General features: G+C 39.8%; 2 protein-coding genes across 32 annotated transcripts in view; one reads left to right on the forward strand and one right to left on the reverse strand.

Annotated features, from left to right (window-relative positions):
- Window positions 1-3881: 3881 nt before the first annotated feature.
- On the reverse strand, window positions 3882-15967 carry atg4c (autophagy related 4C, cysteine peptidase). Of its 9 annotated transcripts, none has more exons than XM_081718091.1 (13): window positions 15790-15967; window positions 15594-15658; window positions 15296-15419; window positions 14996-15079; window positions 14607-14840; window positions 12361-12685; window positions 12023-12093; window positions 11406-11560; window positions 9636-9714; window positions 8795-8871; window positions 8125-8244; window positions 7488-7645; window positions 3887-5574 (listed from the first exon to the last, which is right to left on the reverse strand). In XM_081718091.1, exons 3-13 carry the CDS (start codon window positions 15369-15371, stop codon window positions 5256-5258), a joined length of 1698 nt encoding a protein of 565 aa, XP_081574217.1. In that variant the 5' UTR covers window positions 15372-15419; window positions 15594-15658; window positions 15790-15967; the 3' UTR covers window positions 3887-5255. The 9 variants fall into 9 exon arrangements, 8 of the variants coding, with proteins under 8 accessions (XP_081574222.1, XP_081574219.1, XP_081574217.1 ...); XR_014124613.1 differs by having other exon boundaries at window positions 3889-4054; window positions 4206-5574; window positions 15594-15967; XM_081718092.1 differs by lacking the exon at window positions 15594-15658.
- Window positions 15968-17274: 1307 nt separating this feature from the next.
- dock7 (dedicator of cytokinesis 7) overlaps window positions 17275-21493 on the forward strand; it is a 41738-nt gene continuing 37519 nt past the window's right edge. For 8 of the 23 annotated variants that reach the window (XM_081716909.1, XM_081716912.1, XM_081716914.1 and 5 more), the window contains exons 1-3: window positions 17276-17582; window positions 20331-20433; window positions 21085-21266. In XM_081716909.1, the coding sequence (XP_081573035.1) occupies window positions 17545-17582; window positions 20331-20433; window positions 21085-21266 (323 nt within the window). In that variant the 5' untranslated portion in view covers window positions 17276-17544. Of the gene's footprint in view, window positions 17583-20330; window positions 20434-21084; window positions 21267-21493 lie in introns of all 23 variants that reach the window. The other 15 variants (XM_081716915.1, XM_081716908.1, XM_081716911.1 and 12 more) reach the window with 8 other exon arrangements.

The following is a 21493-nucleotide window of genomic DNA, read 5'->3' on the forward strand; positions in this document are numbered from 1 at the left end:
AACTCAAAGCATCCACATGGATGTCCATTAGAAAAATTTAAATAACTTTTACAGTTTATCGGGGTCTATTTGTTAGGTTGGAGATTTATGCCTAGCCTGCAAGCGGCTCTGCGTTTCTGATCTGTGCTGTCAAGAGACTAAATCTGGATCAGCCTGCGGAGAGACCTGCTTGACTGCCATAATCCACAATTGCAGATGGTCTTATCTGTTAAAAAATCGCCTGGAGTCAATGGTGATGCTGAACAAGAACTCTTTCTCCCCCTTCTCTTTCTTCCTGGCTTCTCTTCTTTCTTCATCCATCTCTCTTCATCCATTTTCTCTAGTCCACTCCTCATTTCACTTTCTCTCTTGCCACATTTTTGGTGTTGTATACTGCAAGTAATGCATTTAACTACAACATACAGTTACTGTTACTGATATTCTGTACTGATGAACCTTTGGGGATCCTTCCTAGCTGCCAGGTGTGCTTTGAGGGCAATGCTGGCCTAACAAGGAATTAAACATCACTTCATGTAGCTGCCGCCACTTTAATTGATTGATGCTAAAAGTTTAGCAAATAGAAAAGCTAGCAGGCGATGAGAAGCAGGCTGGAGTGGGTCCTCCGAGGGGGACTGGCTCGATTGGAAGTGGCAGCCCGTATTTTCGACATCAGCCGCCTCTGTCATCTCAGGGGCGCTGTGTGTGTGTGCCTGCCTCTTCACACAAGAGCCAGACTGAAAGACACATGTACTGTGAATCAGGGAATCAATAGAACACTTAATGAACAATTAGGGGAACAGCTGTAGGCCTGTCAAAGACCCATCTGTATGTGGCTTGGAGCAGTGAGAGGAGAGGGTGAGGGAGAAGAGGTTTCTATGGTGTGGATGGAGTGCTAAACACCAAGTCCATCATTTATACCCAGAGCACACGCACACGCGCATGTACACACACACACACACACACACACACACACACACACACACACACACACACACACACACACACACAAACACACAAGCCATTTCACCACCAATTATTTTGGGCCAAACAGCATCTATATGTAAAGTTAGGACACATATGCACATATTCGGGCACATACATTAAGCTGTAACAGCACATTCCTATCTCTGCCTCCCTTAACTCACATTAAATCGAAATAGTAGAAATATGGAAATAGCCTGCACCATCCATCAGGGTCCACACCAGATGAATGAATCGATAAATTTGCCAAAACTATGGCGTTTAATTAAAATGGCTGGCCAATGCAAGGCAGTTTGTTTTTGGCGTGCAGCTGTGGCCATTGCTACTTATTGCTCAAATGAATACATAAGTGCAGACATTAGCCCTCTGGCTACTACATCACAGTCACCTCAGACAGGGGGCTGGACCACCTTACCAAACTTACACACCCTTCCTGCCACAATATTAAATTAATATCTCTTCCCTATTCTAAAGCGTGACTCTTAACATATTCATGAAACATAGAGAGACATTCTCCAAAGCAGACACACACTTCAAATGATGAGGGTGAAGTCCGCCTTCCTGTCCACCTGTCACAGAAATGGTGACCTTACATGCCGGTCTCATGGAAAAATAGTCAACAGCAGGAAACACGCACATGGTGCTGTTAGAGTGAGGCAACCTTCAGCTGACTCCTCATACATTTACATATGGATAACTGGATTATGACTGACAGATATTATGGTTAACTAAGCACAAGTATCTGTATCTGGGGATAGGCAGTGTCTTATAATTGATCTTGGACACCCTCCGTCGTGCTTTATTAAAACTTCATTTAAAGAAGACCAAACCTTGGCGAAGTAAGGAGTCACAGCCATAATGGATTGGATGGGAATCCATTATGCATTGCACAGAAGAAAAAGTAGGACTGAAGACCCTCTTAAAAATATATTTTTAGTACAGAAAATTAATGCGTTCACTCAGGCCACTGAATCAATTTAAATGGCTTTTTTTCAAATATAGGTATATGGGTTAAGAAGCCCTGTACTTTAGCAGCATATGGACTAATGACTGAAATTTTTATGTAATTTTTTTTCTTTGTGCATATTTTTGGTGCGTTCTTTTTGCATAATTGTGGTGCAATGTTTCCATAAGACTGATATACAATGAAAAATGAAAACAAAACTCTCCAAATAAAATAAAGTCAAATAAAGTCTATTTAACAAACACTGTTACAATTTATGTCATCTCCTATACATATTATTCACCCAAACACAAAAAAGACTTTACAACCAAATAATTAATAACCATGTGCATAATTTATCACTGACATTTCCATTGTATTAAAACAAGTTGATTGTCACATCAGGTGGGTTGATGTTATAATCACTGTGCTAATTCTCTTGCAATTACAGACAAATGTCCATTAATCAGCTGGAGGTTTACTGTGACCTGGTCCATTATAAGATCTGCAGCACTACAGAGTCTGTGTAGCTGCAGGGAACTCCCCTGACAGCCTCTCCTCTACTTTCAGTTGTATCCTAACATCCAGCAAACGTTGCAGGCACTAGCAGCACACCTGGGATCACTTTTTTATGTGTATAAAGCAACACTGGTTGACAATAAGAGTATTTCAGAGACAGATGTGCTGCAAGGTGTCTCCTCATATTGGAATGTGTCGGGATGTTTGGAGTATATTTGCAATACCCCCTCCTCACACTCACCCACACCCACACCCACACCCACACCCACACCCACTCCCTGAGCCTCCATCTCAGTAGTGAAGCACACATAGCTGACTCGACAGGCCCAACAGCAGGCAATATCCCCCGCCTTCAAGCCACGCTCACGGCCATTCACGATGGATTTGGTTAGTAAAACGTGACGGGGGCTCGGCCATGCCTGAGAGGAGAGGGGAATGAGGAAGCTGCCGTTAGTTCGGCATCACCCGGGAGACACGAGGAATCGCCAGCGAGATTTCCTGTCACCAGGAAAGGAAATGGAAACAGGCACACACATCTGTTATCCAAATGTTAACTTCGGGGCTCGCCATGTTGTCAGAGTGACGAGGGTGAATGGAGCGGGGGCTGGGCAACGGCAGGGAAATGTTTCACCTGAGGGAGGAATCTTGGAGCAGAGTTGATCGGGTGGTAGATAACAGCCCTGAAACCTAACGATGCACCCAGCAACTGCAGCTCCTGAAACTGACAGTACAGAAATCGCGGAAAAGGAAGAAGAGTGTCCATTTTAGGATCTAATGTACAGTACAGTTCATAAGTAACTAGGTAACAACATCAAACAAAACACTGATTCTAATGTTAAATAACTGTGTGCAATTAAACCATGCTGTTTAAACTATGGCTTCAGATTCAAGCGTATTTTAATTATATTGGCTGAAGTGTAGGAATAAGCCCTTAATATACATAATCCCTGCAATTTAAGGTGATCAATAGTGATTGGTGATATTAACATTGTCTTCATAAAATTGTAGCCATTTGATGTGCTAATGCGACTTCCACAAGCACTGCCCAATGTTGGGCATCTTACTGGTGATACGCTGATGGTAATGCAGACACTTTCCATTCCTCTTTGTTTTGTGGTTTTTTGGTTTTTTTTGTTTGTTTGTTTATTACCTTTAGCTTTGTCTTCAGGCTTGAAATACATGCTCAGTGGGGTTCAGGTTAGGGGCTGACTTGGCCAGTCAAGAACTTTACAGCCACTTTACATTATGCTGCAAAGTGAAGCAACATCCACTGAGTTTTGAGCCATTTTGCTGAATCATTACAGTCAAGATGGCTTTGTACACTTCAGAATTTAGCATGCTGAATCCATCATTTCATCATTCTGTATACTCATCATTCAGTGCAAATGCCACATCGAGTATCTAGACTCTACACCTTTTGTTAGTTCTCTTGAATATGAACATTACAAGTCGCCAGGAAACAACTGAACACACAACTTTTCTCTTACTTTTCATTTTAATGTATAAAGCAATGTGCTGGTGTACAAAGCCAAAACAATACAAAAACAGTTCCTCTGTACATTTAGTCGTGAACTGCACTGTGTAACCAGGAACAGTGTGGAAGGAGAATCAGTCTTCAGTCATCCAGATTTCCTTATAAGCATAACATGCATAGGCCCACAGCCCCAACACACACACACACACACACACACAGAGAGTCTTAGTATTTACACTCTGCCAAGAGGGAGAGAATATATTTAGCTATGGCCTTATCACGCCAGGATGAGATTTCAAAGTGAGGTACCTGTTTGAAGATTCCCCACATTCCATGAGAGTGGAAGGGGAATAAATCACACAGTGGAGCATCTGGTGCAAGAGGTCTGGCCCTGCCACCTGAGCCTGCCACACGTATGCCTCACCTCAAACACCACCAACACACAGAGGTGGAGGTGCATATTAATGTCCCATAGTGAAACCATGGACAGACGCCACTGAAGAAGCAGCCAAAAACACAACCTTAAAAAGCAGGAGCCAGTTCCTTCAAACTTAATGACAGAACTGAACCTTGAGGTCTAGCATAGAGTCAGGGTGCTTTGACACTGGTGCTTTGACACTGACAAAAACCAGCATAGGTAATCTAGAGCAGGCCAAATTTAATTCCGATGCACATGTCCAGGCTCATCAATCATGGGTGGCTTTCGCTCTCTCTTTCTGCATTAGAGCCTCAGTTGGGCAGCGCTAAGTGTGAGATGGCCATCACTAATTAAGAGGCAGTCTGCATAATAAATGTACTGCTCTCCGATCCACCTTGGCAAATAGCTCGAATGGTCTGAATTAGTGTTCGACAGACGTTTAGTGTGGTGGACATCAATTAACATACAAGATTCCAATACTGTACATCTGTGCATACAGAACTCATTTTGAGGTTTTGCTTCTTTTGTTGGTTCTCATATTCACATCAGATCTTTATTTCAGCATTACAAGTTTATGAAGTACAAGCCTTGGAAGGATGCAAAGTCCCATATGGGAAAATGTCCAGGGGTTTTCTGATTTCGTACCATTTAGTTTAATCACATTAGTTTTTACATCATTTAAATAAATAAAAAAAAAACTAACAAAAACAATAAAATAAAAAAACAAAACAAAAAACAAAACACACTTCTGCATTGCAGACTTGAGATCTATAGCCTAGATCAACGACCAAACTGTCTTGATGAACAGATAATGCAAAGATAAGTGCGAAATCAGAGAAAACAATGAATTCTTCTCAACATGTGATCAATTAATTTAGTCTATCTGCCTGGACCTCAATGTCTTACATAGGATTACTGCTTTTATTCATGTGTGGAATTTGCTAGGCAGCACAGATTAGATTTTTCAGGAATCTGCAGCAATCAATGCCTCTATTGGCAGCTGTGTTAAAACGGAGTGTCGAGGCCCGGTGTTGTGCTGCAGCCCCTGCTGGGATACAGCTTTTACCCCCCGGAGAGCATGGCTCATTAATCAAATATTCATACAGCCAGCATCGTAAATTCAGGCAGAACACTAAGTCCCCACAAAGCCCTGATGCCCTGGAGCACAAGTGCCCTTTCATGCAACACTCACAGAATGGTCGGCATCTTGCTGCATTCTTCTTTGCTAACACGCCTTTCCTCTCTTCTGTGCGCCGTTTCCTAAAAACAGCCAAGAATGAATTTACTGATCACAGGCACAAGTGCCGAAAAGCATTTCGAATCGATGGCCGCATTGTACTCCACAACTTCTGTCTTCACGACATGCAGTGGCATAAACAGAAAGCTGATTCTTCTGCTTTGGCCCTCAGAAGACCAGCTTGTTCCCCCAAACGGCTCAGAATCGAAGGCCATGGCCTTTTAGATACAAGAATTTGTATTTAACATGAAAATAGCACAAGCATTGCTCAAACGGAACAGAAACAGAAGGATTAACCATGGCAACACTGAATCCAACACAAGGAAATGTTCTTTTCCTCTAAAGAGTGTACAATCCCCACTTGTCTGTCTCAAATTTTAGTTCTTCCCCTTCTTGGCCTACTGTGGTGAGAAGTTAACCGGTACAATTCATTTTAAGCTATTTGTATTCTTGCACAACTGTCAGAAAGCTACTTAAACAATTAAAATAACAAATGTAGGCTACTATAAGCAAAATGTTTATGTACTTAAGTAGAAACTAGAAAAAAAAAAAATCTACCCAAGATTTTTCCCTTTATTCTATGTCACAGCCCATCAAAGCACACCAAAATATTAATAAATATAGTGAAAACTGATTTCGATAAAACAAGCATGTGTGAACTCGAAGTCTGCAAAGGTTTTAGCCTTCTCTACAAATGTTAATGTTTTCTTTTCACACAACCTAGGAAGTAACAAAATATAAAAGACCTAGTGTTACAGCTGTATGTCGTATCAAACACTTTGGTTTGCACCAACCGGTAATACAATTAATTTTACCAAAGTAATTTCAGAATAACCTTTACAATATTAAGACAGACATCATAAGAACTTTTAAGTTCACCATTTTTTTTTAATTGTTGCAACTAAAAGTTTTTAGGGGTTCTAAAGCAATACAAAAGCTAGAGAACTTGAGACTATGACATAATTAAACATGCCTATAGGCAAGACAACTGGATAAAACCTTCACTGACCATCAATCTTTCTGCTATGGCACTGATTTATGGGGATCAAGTCTCACGTCATGGTTTTAGCAGCACTGATATCAAATGATGACCCACAATTTTTAGGTATACTGAACCCAGTGAGGTTAAATTTAAAGCCAGAAAACCCCCCAGTAATTAAACATACACATTATAGATTCATTATGATACAAGGAACACTCTTACTCACCATTCTACAGTGTGTGTGTGTGTGTGTGTGTGTGTGTGTGTGTGTGTGGGTTTATATCTATGTGTAAGAATGCTACATTTTCCTCGTATCTCCATAACACATCAAGACGCACTGAAGAGTTTGAAAACTTTTGTGTTAGCATTTCATACTGCATGCTAGCAAAAGACACTTTTACATATCTTTAAAGGCTGTGTAGATTTTACAAGCCTACAAGTACACACTTTTTCACTTCTCTTCAGTCAGAGCACATAGTGCTCTGTGTTGTAAATCTGTACAATGACAAGCTTATCACTTTCAGCCAAGCCTTTTCTCTTCCAGAAAAACAGATAGTTTTATCTCATTTTTTAAACAGTAACATAGGTACTGGAAGCTTGTTACACACGTGATCATTGGATGGCATCATAACAAAGCCTTGAAAATGTCTTTGATACATAGGAAATGCATATATTTTGAATGGGAACATCTATGCAAGCCAAAATAAGTGTTTTGATTTGAAATCAGGGTTCATATTCATAGAATATGTCAGTCTTGGAGTGCTACTTAGGAGTGGTTTGTCTTGCCTGGTCTTTGTGATATGGAGTGCACTAGGCAAAAAGCAACATAACCACAGAATGGGTAATATTTCTCTGACATTCCCCACGGACAGTCTTTAAAATCAGTGTGTTGAAAACAAACACCACATCCCAAACAGCATTCTCACTCTGTAAAGGTTCCTGGCCCTAACTCACAGCAGCACAAAGTCCCCTGCACTGGCCCCTGCTTTCTGCGTGCTTTGGATGAAGGGCCACTCTCTCTTCTCCACAGGCACAGACAGTTCATAATCTCTGCCATGTCCTTTCATGAAGGTGAACGCTGGGTACTTCTCTTTCGGTGACGGCTGCAGCACCTATCCCACACATCCCATACAGAGGCACGTACAAAAAGAATTTATGAGAAACAAAAGCCATTGAAACTATATTTCAAGTTAATAATGAATCAGTTTTTTTTTTTTTTTAATTAATCTAAAATGTAGACAATGAGGCAGGAATGCCGCAAAAGTCTGCACTCCCTGTTAAGGGCCATTCCTCCAGCGGATCACAAACACCAGCATGTTGATTGTTATTGTTGCACAGCTAAATGCTGCCACCTGCTGGCAGGTTTTATATACACCGCAATCGTTCCTAATTTAAGCAAGGCACCAGTCAGTAGTCCAAATCATCTAACATCAGATGTGTCTCATCGAGTCTTACTATAACACACTCAAAAATGTATTTATTTGCTTGTAAATCTCACTAAAGATTCAAGAGTATTGTCATATGCACAGTAAACAGTTACAATTAAATTTTGTATTCTAAAACTAGTAGACGTGTGCCAAGTTTCACTTACTTTGGACAGTTCATTGCTGATTCTTTCATAGTCTTGAACACTTCTTGAGTAGAACCCAATAGTGCAGCTGGGGTCCATTTTGATGAAGGGCATCTTCTTTGGTGACGGGCAGTGATATGACTAAAACAACAAGTAATGCGAATTCTGATAGTAGTGAAATACCCATCTTGTAGAATAGAAAAATTATATCCAACAGACCTAAATTAATGCAAGCAGCTGCTCCAAGCCTCACAGAACAGGCTTTTGACACCTGCGTGAACCAGACGAATCAAACATGTCTCAACATGTCCCACCCCAAAGTGTTTCTTTTAAACCTATGCTCAGTTCTAGGTATTAGATGACTACGACTGACAAGCCAAAGGAATGGATCGATATTTCAGTCCGTCACACCGCATATTGCATGTAAAAGTATAAAAATAAGTTATGATGCTGGGGGGAAAAAAGGAATGGGATATTATACTACTGTAAGCTGGCGCTGATATATATATAACAGTACATATTTCAGAATGTGGGAGATGCGTCCTGTCAGATGGAGAAGTAAATCCACTCTCGTGATCAGTAATTGAGTGCTGAGGGTTACTTTAAGATTCATACCCTTAAGTACTAACAGAAACTATTAAATTCACAACACTAGACAGCGGTCAGGTTTTTTTTTGTAATTTCACATTACCTGCAGAGGAAAATCACTTTTGCTGACGTCCACAAAAGACTGACAGTAATGAGGATCCATGTAAATCAAGCTGTCATCTACAAGGACAAAACAAAAGACAAGTTATTCAAAAAAAAAAAAAAAAAAACCCACCCTGATTATTATAATGCATATGCTTTCTCAATTCCTATGCAGAGTAGCACAAAGTCATCCCCAGATTCCGCTAGGTTCTTAACGATTTAACCCGAATATGCCGGATTTTCTTTGATCTTTTCTGCTTTTTTTTTTTTTTTTTTTCTTCCGCTTAGTCCTTCCTGAACTGTATTGGATTAAAACCCTCCATAATCAAATCTGGTTGCACCAAGCATATTCTTTACAGCACAAAAGGGGGCTGTTATTTAATTTTGGTGCAAGGGAATTACCTTTACAAACACGCAATTATATTCAGTTATTTGCATATGATAAATGCAAGCAGCAGGCCGGCTCTGACAGGGAGAATGTATTGCTTGTCATTTAGACATCATCGCTAGCTGTACTTCAAATTGCTAAAATGTAAATGGGTAAATATTGACTGCCAGCATGTACAACTGAAGGTTCCCACAGGCTGCTGAAGGTGATGGAGAGTGAGCAACTCTGGCTGGCACAGACATTTATGCACACTACTTATGGAAATCTATTACGGCTCCGCTCTGGGATGCTCATACGTGATGAATGGGGCACCATTTTTGATGGGTCAGAGAAAATAAAATAAGCACTCTTTCACTGATAGGGCTCACTTCTCTGTAGAATGTATTAACTTGCTTGTTCTCTTTGAACTCTTGGAAAATGTTTTACAAAATGAGCTTCAGACTAAGAGACTCACCTTGAAATCCAACAAAGTAGTAGGCCTGTTTGGGTTTACCTCCGATGATACCAATACAGTACTCCAGACTTAAAATGCCCTGGTGAGAATAAGTGATGCTGGCACTTAATAAACACACACCATTTTCATCATTAACTTTTCAAGGACACTCATGGTTAAAATAAGAGTTTGCAGTTGCACGAAGAATCATAAATAAAATGTAAATATATTGTCCCTGATGAATATTAAATAAATTCATCCTTTACAGATTAAACTGCTTGAAAATCTGCACTGTGATATAAGTAATACAGAGAACCTTAGTACGATACTAGAAACAGTAATGTGGGTGTATTACTAGAAGAACTATGCTAGATGGAATGCCTTTGTCATATATATACACACACATATACACATGTACAGTACAATGAAATGCTTATCTTCACATATCCCAGCTTCTTTCTGGGGTCAGAGCACAGGGTCAGCCATTGTACAGCATCTCTGGGGCCAAAAGGGTTCCTGGCCTTGCTCAAGAGACCAAGAGTGGCTGCATGGCAGATCCGGGATTCAAACACACAACCTTCCAATTGATAGTCCAAAGTCCTACTATGATGGGATGCATAAATGAGTGTACTGTGACTGAGTGGGTGTGTGGGTGTGTGTGTGTGTATGGCTGGTTGCCTATGCCTAAACTGGTTCACCTCTATAAGTAAGCCCTATAAAAACAGTGACTTGGCAATAAAGAAACTGTCATTTGGGAAATTATAGTCTAGCAAAGCTTATACCGTAATGCAAATACAAGAGACTATACATTTAATATTGACAAATTGGAAAAAAAGAAAAAACCTAAAAACCTTTGAAAGTATAGGCAGAGTGTCATTAGGAAAGACATCGTAACATACATACACTATACAACCGACCACCTAAGCATGACTTTCCCTTGGCTTGTCTTTCCATGAATTTATGAAATCCAGGCAGTGGTAGCTCAGTGGTTAAGGCACTTGACTTGTAATTGGAAGGTTGCTGGTTCAAGCCCTACCACTGCCAAGTTGACACTGTTGGGCCCCTGAGCGAGACCCTTAACCCTCAATTGCTCAAGTTGTACTCAGTCAAAATTGTAAGTCGCTTTGGATAAAAGCGTCATGTAAATGAATGGTTTTGAAATGTTTTTGAATTTCTAAACATAATTTGTTAAATTATTTTATCACTGCAACTGACACTAGGCACTTTATCATCAGTGGTCACTGTGATTGACATTCTGATTTGAGTTCAGTGCTGAGAAAAAAACTGGCATGTTAATGAATATATTGGGAGGTTTCATTCATTTTTTGGCAATGTTTAGGAACCTGATGCGGGATGGTATGAGAGTCAAGCCATAAAGTCTCTCTATATGTCTTATGAACTTATGAACAATGATAATCATGTGTAGTTCTCTGCCGCAATTTACACAGTCTTTCTTCCTATATCCACAGGAGCAAAGAAGACACTTTACATGCATGGCTTATTCCAGATCGGCCATTAAAGGAAACATGAATTTATGATGGAAGTACTATATTCACGTCATCTGAAAGATGCCATCAAACAAGCAGAAAACGATCTAGCATGGACACACAACTCCATCAGTATTTTCTGAATAAAATAAAAGGTTTCACTGAGACAGTCAGAGTGGACAGTATATTTAAATGACAGTATACAACATTACTTAAACGCATGATTGCCAGACTTTGATAAACACTGACTAGATAAGCGCTATCGTCATGAAGGAGCAGAAGCACTGCAGATAACCTTCCTCACCTTGACAAAGTTGAAGTAGTCGGGGTTAATCTTCTCTCCACCCAGTCTGATAGGGATGAGGATGATGACTGCCGTGCTGTCAGCAGGAGACCCCTCAGGGCCCCGGAGCGCGTCTGCCCGTGCTGAGTGCTTCTCAACAACGTCAGCACTGTACACTGCAGTTAATCGATAACACTGAGGTCATGCTAAGGTCATTCATCTGCCACTCATGCTCAGCTGCAAACGTGTGAGTCTGAGTGCATATCCTTAGCTCTTTCTTGTATTTAACGCAACTAAACAAGAGTAAAGAGCACTAGTTACCACACACGCGTCTAGGAGAATTAGTAAAAATGCTAGTTAATTGGTGCATACATATAGATATAAAAAAAAGGACCATCAACAACCTCCAAAAATTGGAACTTTAAAAAAATATATATTCAAGCATCCCAAGGACAATGATCTAGCTGAAAACCTTTCAGCACTTATTTTGTCAAAGTATTTATAAAAACACCAGTTAATTGGATCAAGACAAACAATTGCAAAATGAAAATAATTCAGAACCTCTAACTCAAGCATGAGCTATCTATCTCAGCCTACAGCTCCTAGATAGCCCCAGACCCGTCAGTCATTTTTCACACCTGTGCAGTCCTGTGCCACATAAACGTTCACGCCTCGTAGGCCCGGGTCTGTTGCCTCCTCCACAGCTTTCCTAAACACCCCACAGTTACCATATGGCAGAAGACAGGGCTTTTAATTATGATGTATATGACAAAACTTCAAAACAGAGATGAAGTGCACTCTGCAGAACACGTTCAATTTATCAGGTTGCATGGACTTGTAATCTTACAAATAATATATGATTAATTAAGTAGCCCTTGCTCAGAGCTAAACAACATTTAAATTCTGACTGACCTACATAAACACGTCCATCTCTGCAGGATACAGACGTTGGCCACAGGTATAAACGAACACCAACCTGAGGATGTGTGCCACTACTGCAGGTCCGTACCAATCGCCCACTCTTTTTCCTGAAGTCATGCCCAGATGTACCAGCCTGTGGACTCCCAGCTGGGCAGATGGTGTGTCTCCAAACCAGGTCACAATAGTGCGGTGGTACACCTCTTTCAGGTGGGCATCTGCCTCCTCTGCCCCACCCGGACACTGGTAGAGGGGCTGGCTGGCCCTTGGCCTCTCTCCCTGGAACGAAGACTCGAGTGAGGCCACCAGTCGCCGTGCTGCGCTGCTGGTCCTTGTCTCTGTATCCATAGGCTCTAGTCTCAATGCCCCGGGCCAAATCCACTCTGAGAAAAAATGGAATGCAAAAAGGTCCTTACAATATCTAATAAATATGATGACCTGTAGCCTAAATAATTGTTTTTTTTTTCCTGGGGTAAATTTGCATATTACAAACCTTGCTGGAGGATAGACACAAGTAAAACAGATGTCTATGCTTTTTACAGTTTCCTAAAACCTATGTAATTATGAGTACTTTAATTAGGTAATCTTTACTTTAATAATTAGTCAATTAAAAAGCTAGAACTGTCCATATGGTGCACTGAGGAGCGACAAAAATGTCTTTCAGAAGTCCTCAAATAAAGTTCTCTAAATCATGCAGAGGTATTTTACAGTCACATTTGACTTTTAATGAGCAGAGCTAATACTTAAAGAACAGTCCAATTACAAGATTCAGTGCGACCAGTAATTCATTTTTACTGCATTTTAGCCTTACAAACATAGTGGGAACCTAAACTGGCATGGGTAGGAGTGACGGGGGTCATAAAGGGTGCCAGGCTTGGCTCTGAAGAATTAAGGTAATGACCTTCCTAAGTGTCAGATCATGTAATTGATTAATAAATGTGATTTAGCAGCCATCAGTTACTTTATAGAGAAAGATTTTTGTAATGACATATTTCAAATTACTCACAGGCACCAAGTGAGCTTAAATATTGTTTTCTGAATAGAGGCACTAAAGTGTAAGGTGAGATCACCTGTTCATCTTAAATGTAGCTGAGCTCAGTAATAGAAGACCCTACTTACCATTTGAAAATGAATCTCAACTTCAACCCTTTTGAATTCCACAAGAATATCTAGATCAAGTATGGTTTCATATATGAATTTAACAGCAAATCCAAATAGTGATCTGAATAGTGATTTCTGTTCACTTGCTTTTTTTTTTTTTTTTAAACAGACTTGGCTGACAATAGAAAATTCTGCCTTGTCATTCCTGTTGTAATCAAATGAATGCATTAAAGTTATTGAGTTGTATCTGAAACATGCTCACTAGTCCCAAGTTCATTTAGTGGTACAACCCTACAGACAGTACTATCTGGATATAGAGCTAGTTCTGATTCAATTAATCGGTTACAAAAATGGTTACTGAACCAGTTTAAAGGTTCTTAAAATGATCATATCTGAATTTTACTTGGGTCTTGATCTGAAGTTGAGTAATAGGTCTATTATACATAAATAAGGCCATTAACCAAGATTGCATAACTCTTCTTAGCTCTTAGGCAATGCTTATGTTTTAGACGGGCCTGTATTGGATGAAATTCCATATTACTCACTCACTGCTAAACAGATGGCTTGTTACAACACTTAAATTAGGAAGCAATGACTGTGTCGTGTTGGCCACTGTAGAAACTTAATGTTTGGGCTTCTATTTTTTCTCCATTTAGCTCTCTCCTCTTAGAAATATTTTTGATCATCTGGATTAGCTCCACTGGAAACTACCAGGTTCTGGTATTGTATGTAATTTAAAACTGCATTTATTGTACCTTTAAGAAACTTTCCGTTTCTAAATGAGTGAATGAGGGACTTCAAATATTTCCTATTAAAATGTACACTACAAAAAAACCCTGTTTTTCTGAATATATTAATCCAGTATTAGGCTTTTTTTTAAACCATTGTTTGTATTACAGTAGTTTTTGGAACAACATAACTATCCAGTTAACAAAGCACTCTATAAAATTGCAGCTTTGACTTAACATTTTAATACTTCCTCCTGACCAGTATGATCAGTAACTCTAAAATGCATTAAAAAATCTAACGACCAATATGGTCGTTTCACCTCAAGTAAACAATGAGAATGACTTAATTTCTACTTTACCCATTCCATCTGAGTACATCAAGTTTCTCAGAATCACAATGAGACTCTGACAAATCCAAACAAAGAAAGTAGATGAAGAGCATCGTAACTCCAAAATGTTTAACACTTGAACTGACCTCTCCCTAAGAAATGAAGTAAAAGTGCTTGAGCCAGCATCATCTGTCCTGCCCTGAGAGTACAGCCCCAACCACAGTCTGAAGTAAGAGTTGAGCCTGGCAGGGGGGCAAGCTCCTCCCGGTAGGTTAGCCACACTCTGGAGGCAAAGTCACTTCGAAATCCATCGACATTGCCCAAGACAGAGTCACCATCCATCGCATCAGTGCTACAGGTTTCTGTAGGGCTTACATCATCTGCGGACACCAAAGAGCAATCAGTGCCAGCACAGCCTGATGCAGTAATTTGTCAAGGACTTCAACTGTGAGGAAATACTAATCAGGCATTGCAGAGTGAGAGACAATGGAGTACGTTTGTGGCTGTGTGGGTGTGAGTGTGGCGTTTATTTTACCTTCTGCCTTAAAATGATAACATTTCCCCAGCAGGAATACCGGAGAATTGCGACTAAATGAAGTTTTTGTTTTCAGCACCCAACCTATAATAAAACAGCTGCGCTGTATTGTGAGTTTTAAAACAGCAAGTATGTTATTATAATTATCTGACAACAGAATTGCTTGGCATCTATGAGGAATGACATAGCACAGGCTGTTAGTAGGAAGATAACCCTTCGTAAACTATTTACTGGCTATATAGTAAACCCGTTAGAAGACTGTACACCTGAGAATGGTGAGTCAGTCACCCCAGAACTTACTGTACTTCACACTGTGCCATGCTGACATGAACCTCGACTTTAATTTCTCCACCTCGTCGGTCCCTTTAGCCTCCATTTCATCCACCACAGAGTAGAACCCATCACAATGCAATGTCTCCTAGTGCTATTAAAAACGTACACAACGTTAGCTAGTTCGCCAAGAGAGCCAGGTAGCTCGCCAGCTACCATAGGTTAGCTAAATAGCGAGCTAGGTGTAAAGAGTTGGTTTAAGTTCTCTGTGAAACTTTACTTAAAAAAAAAAGTTGGCTAAACGTTCAACAATTAGCTAACTGCCTACCTCCACGCTTGAAAACCCAGACGACTATAGCAGGAGAATTCTTAGTTTCCTGTGTCGACTACATTCTTGGCAGAACAATGTTGGGAGGGCATGTTAGTATCTGTCTCTAGGTTAAGCCATCTTCTAGCTAGTTAAGACAGCGAGCTAGTAGCTAGTGGATAAGTAAACAGTTAGCAAGCTAGCTGGCGATACAGACCTTAGGAAAACATAGGAACAGCGACAGGATAATACCGATTGTAAAAACACTCAGGTATCATACATATACTAACTAATGGAAACAAACAACTATTTGACCAAACTCCCTGAAACATTTATCAACTCTCCTGCACGTCACTTTTGTTTACATTTTCAGGAAGTATCCTCTCATTTTATTGGTCTCGCGGTGTTTCCGAGTAACTTGTGGGCGGTACGTTTGAGCGTCGCACACGCTGGCAACATCCTAACACTGCGAGACATTTGTCTGAAACTGTAATTATAGTGCATTGTGACACAGATTTTCTTTTGTTATGTCATACATTTTGGTGAACAATGAATTTCCATGTTACATAATGACAGAACTCTAAGAAATTAGTTAATTCTCAGAAATAATATCAACATATATTGGATCATTATGGACCAAGGCATTTAATTTAGTTTGATTTTAAAATGTGCCACTTCCATAATCTGTTTTAAATTAGGGTGCATCTTTTTCATTTTTAATCATTGCTGCCTTTTCTAGACCTGTGCCCCTTTCATGTCATTTTTCCAGCATGTTGTTTTAACCTATAGTTTTCTCTGTTCATAGTAGAAAAAATGTAATTTATGAAAATGACAATAAAGCCTTTAACAGAGACAATCATTCAAGCACTAATATGGTAGATAATTGATACATTTATTTGCTATGTGATACATTTATCAAAAATACAACTTATTTTTAACTGTAAATAAATAGGATCTGTGGGATCAAACCTATATACAAATACAGATTAAAAATAGCCTATATACAAATTCAAATTAAAAAGCAATGTAATATAAGTAAAAATAAACTTTAAATGCATATATTTGTCAGCTGTGGAATTTTGGCTAATCTTATAAGGACTCTAAAAATATTATTACGATTTATAAGATTTTGTAAGTTACATAGCAAATATATAAACATTATTATAGTTCATTAATTTCATAATTAAGATTGATATTTAATTTTTGCATTTCACATAAGAGTTCCTGGTCGTGTTCCTAATTGCCTATTATCAAATGCTGTCTTTTAAAATGCCCATGACTGAGGATAGCTAAGTGAGACAGAAAAAAAACTGAGCAGCAATCCATTGTTTCGACGTTACATACAGCTAAACAAAGCAGCTCTAAATATTTTAACTTTAATAAATATTTAGTATACTTTTATTGCTTTGCCGTTTTATTTTGCTTTATTTAATCTAATTATTTATCGTACTTTTATCTAAGATTATCTTCTTTTTTACTAATGTACTTATAAGTAGACAATCTTTTCAGATGCGATCTATAATTTTTTTTATTGTTTACATCAACAATTGTAGATTATAAATGCGATCCTTGGGGGAAAGTGACAAATTTCAGGAGCGGATACACTTCACACATAATAAAGGTCTATAATTTCCTGCTCCATTGTTTTGTAATGTGCACACAGGATATGAATCCATTCACCTCGCCTTTGTATGCGCCTCCAGTGTCCGCAGATAATTGAAACGCAGACAATTTATACTATAAATATTTTTTCGCTTTAGTTCGTTTTGTTTTTAAAATGATGCCCATACAATTGCTTCTGTTCGCAATGGTCCACGAGTTAGACTAAATGATTTTCCCACCGAGTCCGAGATTCCGTGTGCGACGCTTTGCGGTGTTTTACGGTAATATCTGCGCTCTTTAGGTCGATCCCTTTCAGCAGCATCGGAGCGGTTGGAGCGCTTGGGAATTCGAGTAGTCAGCGGCCACAGCAATGGCTGAGCGCCGCGCCTTCGCCCAAAAAATAAGCAGGTAAGGATTTGTACGGCTTTGGAAGGTAACATCCTGTTGGGAGCTATTAATTTTCTGGTTTATTCTGTTTTTTGGTTAGATCCCGTGGATTGCTGCCTTTTGTGAGCATGCAAACCGTTCCCAAATAAGGCCTAGAGTCGCTTTATGGCTGCTAACATAGCCTAGCGCTGTTGTAGGTTGCAAAGATGCCCGAGTGACCCACCCTAAGATAGGAATTATATGTTTGTTCTGTCGTACACGTTAAGATGGTTTTTGAAGACAACTTTACTCAGATTTAATATTCGACAGACCAAATCAGGATTAGTAGCTAGATCCCGCTAGTGAATTTAATTTATGTGATTTGTAGATTGCCTGAGGTCCTGACACATCGTTATCAAGCAATCTACATGTTACCACTAGACAATAACTTAACTATTATCACCATCTCATTTAATTTCACCTTGCGTCTTAATGTGATTGGAGAAGTACGTTGGCTCTGCAGTGCACTCAGAAGGGGTTTGTTTCTGGTGTTGCTGCGAGGTTAGCTGCATGCCATAACGTTGCTCATGTTGATGTACTCAGTGAATTGGGTCGCTAGAATCAAAACATCTATTAAACGGGAGAGTTGTAAGCACTCTTATTTCCAGCGCTTAATCTCTTGTAGAGATTTTTGTAGCCTGGTTAATAATGAAACCAATAGGCGTGAGAGGGGTTGGAGCAGCTGCTGCTATAACTGCTGTATTGATAGCTGGCGGATCTCAGGATTCCAGTGATGCGTTTTTTCCTTTGGATGAGAAGCGTGGCGCTTTTAAAAGAGGGAACTACGTAGACGCCTGTGCTCATCCCTCTAAATCACCGCTGGCTAAGCCTGTAGTTGGCTTTAGCGGAAATACTGTAAGTTATTTTCTTAATGCTGCCTTGTCAGTGGCTCTACATATGTAAAATCTATCAAATCTTTCATCATATCACCGTTGCCTAAACTTAAGAGTCGATTTGCTTTCTTCATTGGACTATTACGTTTCATGCATTAAGTAATAATTAAGATGTGTATTCAACATTGATCATTTTTATCACTGATTACATTGCAACTGTTGTATACCAGGAAATTATTGGAGGGTGGTATTCAGGTATGCAATTGAGTCTGTCAGTAGTCTGTTATGTTACTGATATGGACTACCTTGAGTTTCTTAAAGTATCTTTTTCCAGCTTTGTGTTAATATAATAATTCTCATGTTGGATTGTTAGGATGGACGTAACCTCGATGTTCTGTTTGACTCATGTGTTTTTGACTAAATAATACTAAATCATAAATACTATGATATGGATAAGTTCAAGTTCGGTTTATTTGTCACATACATAGTCATACACAGTATAACGCGCAGTGAAATGGTGGGCATGTACATGGAAACTGAAATACAAAAATCTGAAGCACAATGTTGAGTCAAAAGTGAAACCAAGTGTTGATGCTTTCTTCACATTAGTTCTTGGATTCCCCCCCCCCCCCCCATATTGAACAAAAAGTACTTGGACAGTAACTCAAAGCAAGGCCTTATTCATAATTACTGTTTCTTTTTGTACTTAATTTGGGTTTTAATGTACAAATCTCTCTAGTTAATCTGTGAAAAACTTGTAGACTCTCTGTAAACAAGCTGGTAATTCTCACCCCCTTTGAGGAATGCGCAGTGTAAATAAAGGTGTATCCACAATTAGCAAAGATGCCAGGGGTGTTGCTGTCTGCTCACTGTCTGGGATGCAGTCTACTACTATTATTATTATTTTTTTATAATCTCCCATAGGATTAAATCTTTCGTTTGAGAGTACCCAAGACCAGTTGCTGTGTGTGTAATTTCCTTCAAGGAGATTCTTTGGTAGAGTCACTTTGATGGCCACTGTAAATGAGCCCTTTGGCACTGCTGACTGGAGTGCTTTGCTGTAAGCGCCTTCTCTGTGCTTAGTGGCCCTGAAACATGGCCCATCTTGTGCGAGGGGGGGGATGGGTAAATCTTTTCAGTAGACTAGAATAAGGGTGCTGTAAACAATATATTTTTAGAACACTGTCTTTACATCTTGACAGCCATCTTTTAAAATGGCAACTCTAAAGGGGGGGTGGATGGCTCTGTGTGCTAGAAGGCTGTGAAATCAGCAACTAAAAATATAAATATGGTTTTTGTTCTGCCTCGCTTGCTTTTCTGTGCAGTCCCAGTTTTGCTGGATGTAGTCTGGGTAGTCTTCGTACTCTTGTTTTTCTGTGTTAATGGTTTCCTTATACTGCGGTCTAATGTGCTAGCATGAGGGGGTTCTTCTATGGAGACAATGAAGCACTATTGTGAGTCACTCCAGCCAAGAGTGCTAATAGTAATGCTGTAGTAATGATCCTGTAAATGAAGCCTTTACAAGCCTTTTCATATGTTTTGGATTATTCAGAATGGAGCCTTCTTGAATAAACAATAGCCACAGAAGCCTTTCTTCCTTCTCCTTACTCCTCAGTGCACTGCTTCGGGTAGCTTCTCCGTATCGTATACGATGTAGATTCAGGCATGTTCTCAGCTGAATGAACTCTTCTGTTGTGGCCCATGTACAGGTTAATCATTGTCCACAACCTTTGGTTGGTTTAATGATATTTGGTTTAATGATATTTACCTGTTTCATGTTTTCTTTGCACTTTCATTGCTGTTTCGTGGAATTGCTGTCTGACTACTGTATGTAGTCTACTGCACTTTCTCTCGGATGCGTGATCCTCGCACTTGACCCTGTCTGTCTTCTGTTCAGGACCGTAGCTGCTGAGGTGAGAAAGCAGATTGCTGGTCAGTATGGAGGGTCTCCTCAGCTCCTCAAACACCTCAGCGTGGGTGGGAATGCAGCAAGCAATTCAGTGAGTACGATACAGAAACAAAGTGTAGTCTGACTTTTTGTCTTCATATGCTTCCAGAGAGATGAGCATGTTCCTTACTAAATTGATTTTCTGTTTGTTCAGCACTTTGCAATTACTAATCAGGTATTTTATGGGCTTTGTAATTCATTATAATAAAGTGCCTTTCTATGAAGTTGTTAAAAAATCCTTCATAAAATCTAGCATAATGTAAAAAGAATTACTATAAAGTGTTTAAATATGCACCTCTGGTGCATTATATTGCTGTCACCTTGAGGATTTGTGATGCCTTGAGATGATGAATTGACTTGTGAAAGTACAAAACTGACTGCTTTTTAGGAACAGAACTTGGTGGTTTCACTTGAAATCGCAGCCTTAAAAAAGAATGGTGTCTCTCACTGCTATCCACACAGTACTGTGGTCTGTACAGGGCTCTTTGAATGAAAGGACCTGTTTGTGTAGTGAGAAGAAACGAGCAAGGTGCCTTTTAAACCGCCTGTTGAGGTGTGTTTAAGCCATGGTGGTAAACAACGGACCCTGCAGCATTTCAGATGCTCTACTCAGAAGGGTTGATTTGGGTTGGGCATTTTTGGGTTGGGCATGTTGTCTTTTTGTTTCGGCTGCACTTGACATGTCCTTTTCTGCTCTCTGTAGGTCCCTTTGACTGAGGCCGTGGAGCCAGTGGACTTTGAGGAGTATTTGATTACTCACCCGCCCATCATGGAGTCAGGACCTCTGAGAGATCTGATTGAGTTCCCTCCAGATGACATTGAAGTTCTTTACATGCCCAGGGAGTGTCGCACTTTGGGCCAGGCAGTTACAGAGGAAGGGTGCGTGTGCGTGTCCAGGCTAGGGATGCTTACATGTTCTTTTTTTGTCCCTGCATGATGGGTCAGAATGGATTGCAATCACAAAATGATTAATGGATTTGTGGATACATGACACTTAAGACAAAGATGAAACTATAGCTGCTTCACAGTTAAATTATTAATAGTTACATCTTCCCTATTCAGATTGTGTGAATGGTGTATAGGTTGGGGGGTGCAATCTATGTTTTACTTTC

The sequence above is a fragment of the Electrophorus electricus genome, chromosome 7 (genome assembly GCF_041902795.1).
Source record: "Electrophorus electricus isolate QZ-2024a chromosome 7, ASM4190279v1, whole genome shotgun sequence".
NCBI lineage: Eukaryota > Metazoa > Chordata > Actinopteri > Gymnotiformes > Gymnotidae > Electrophorus > Electrophorus electricus.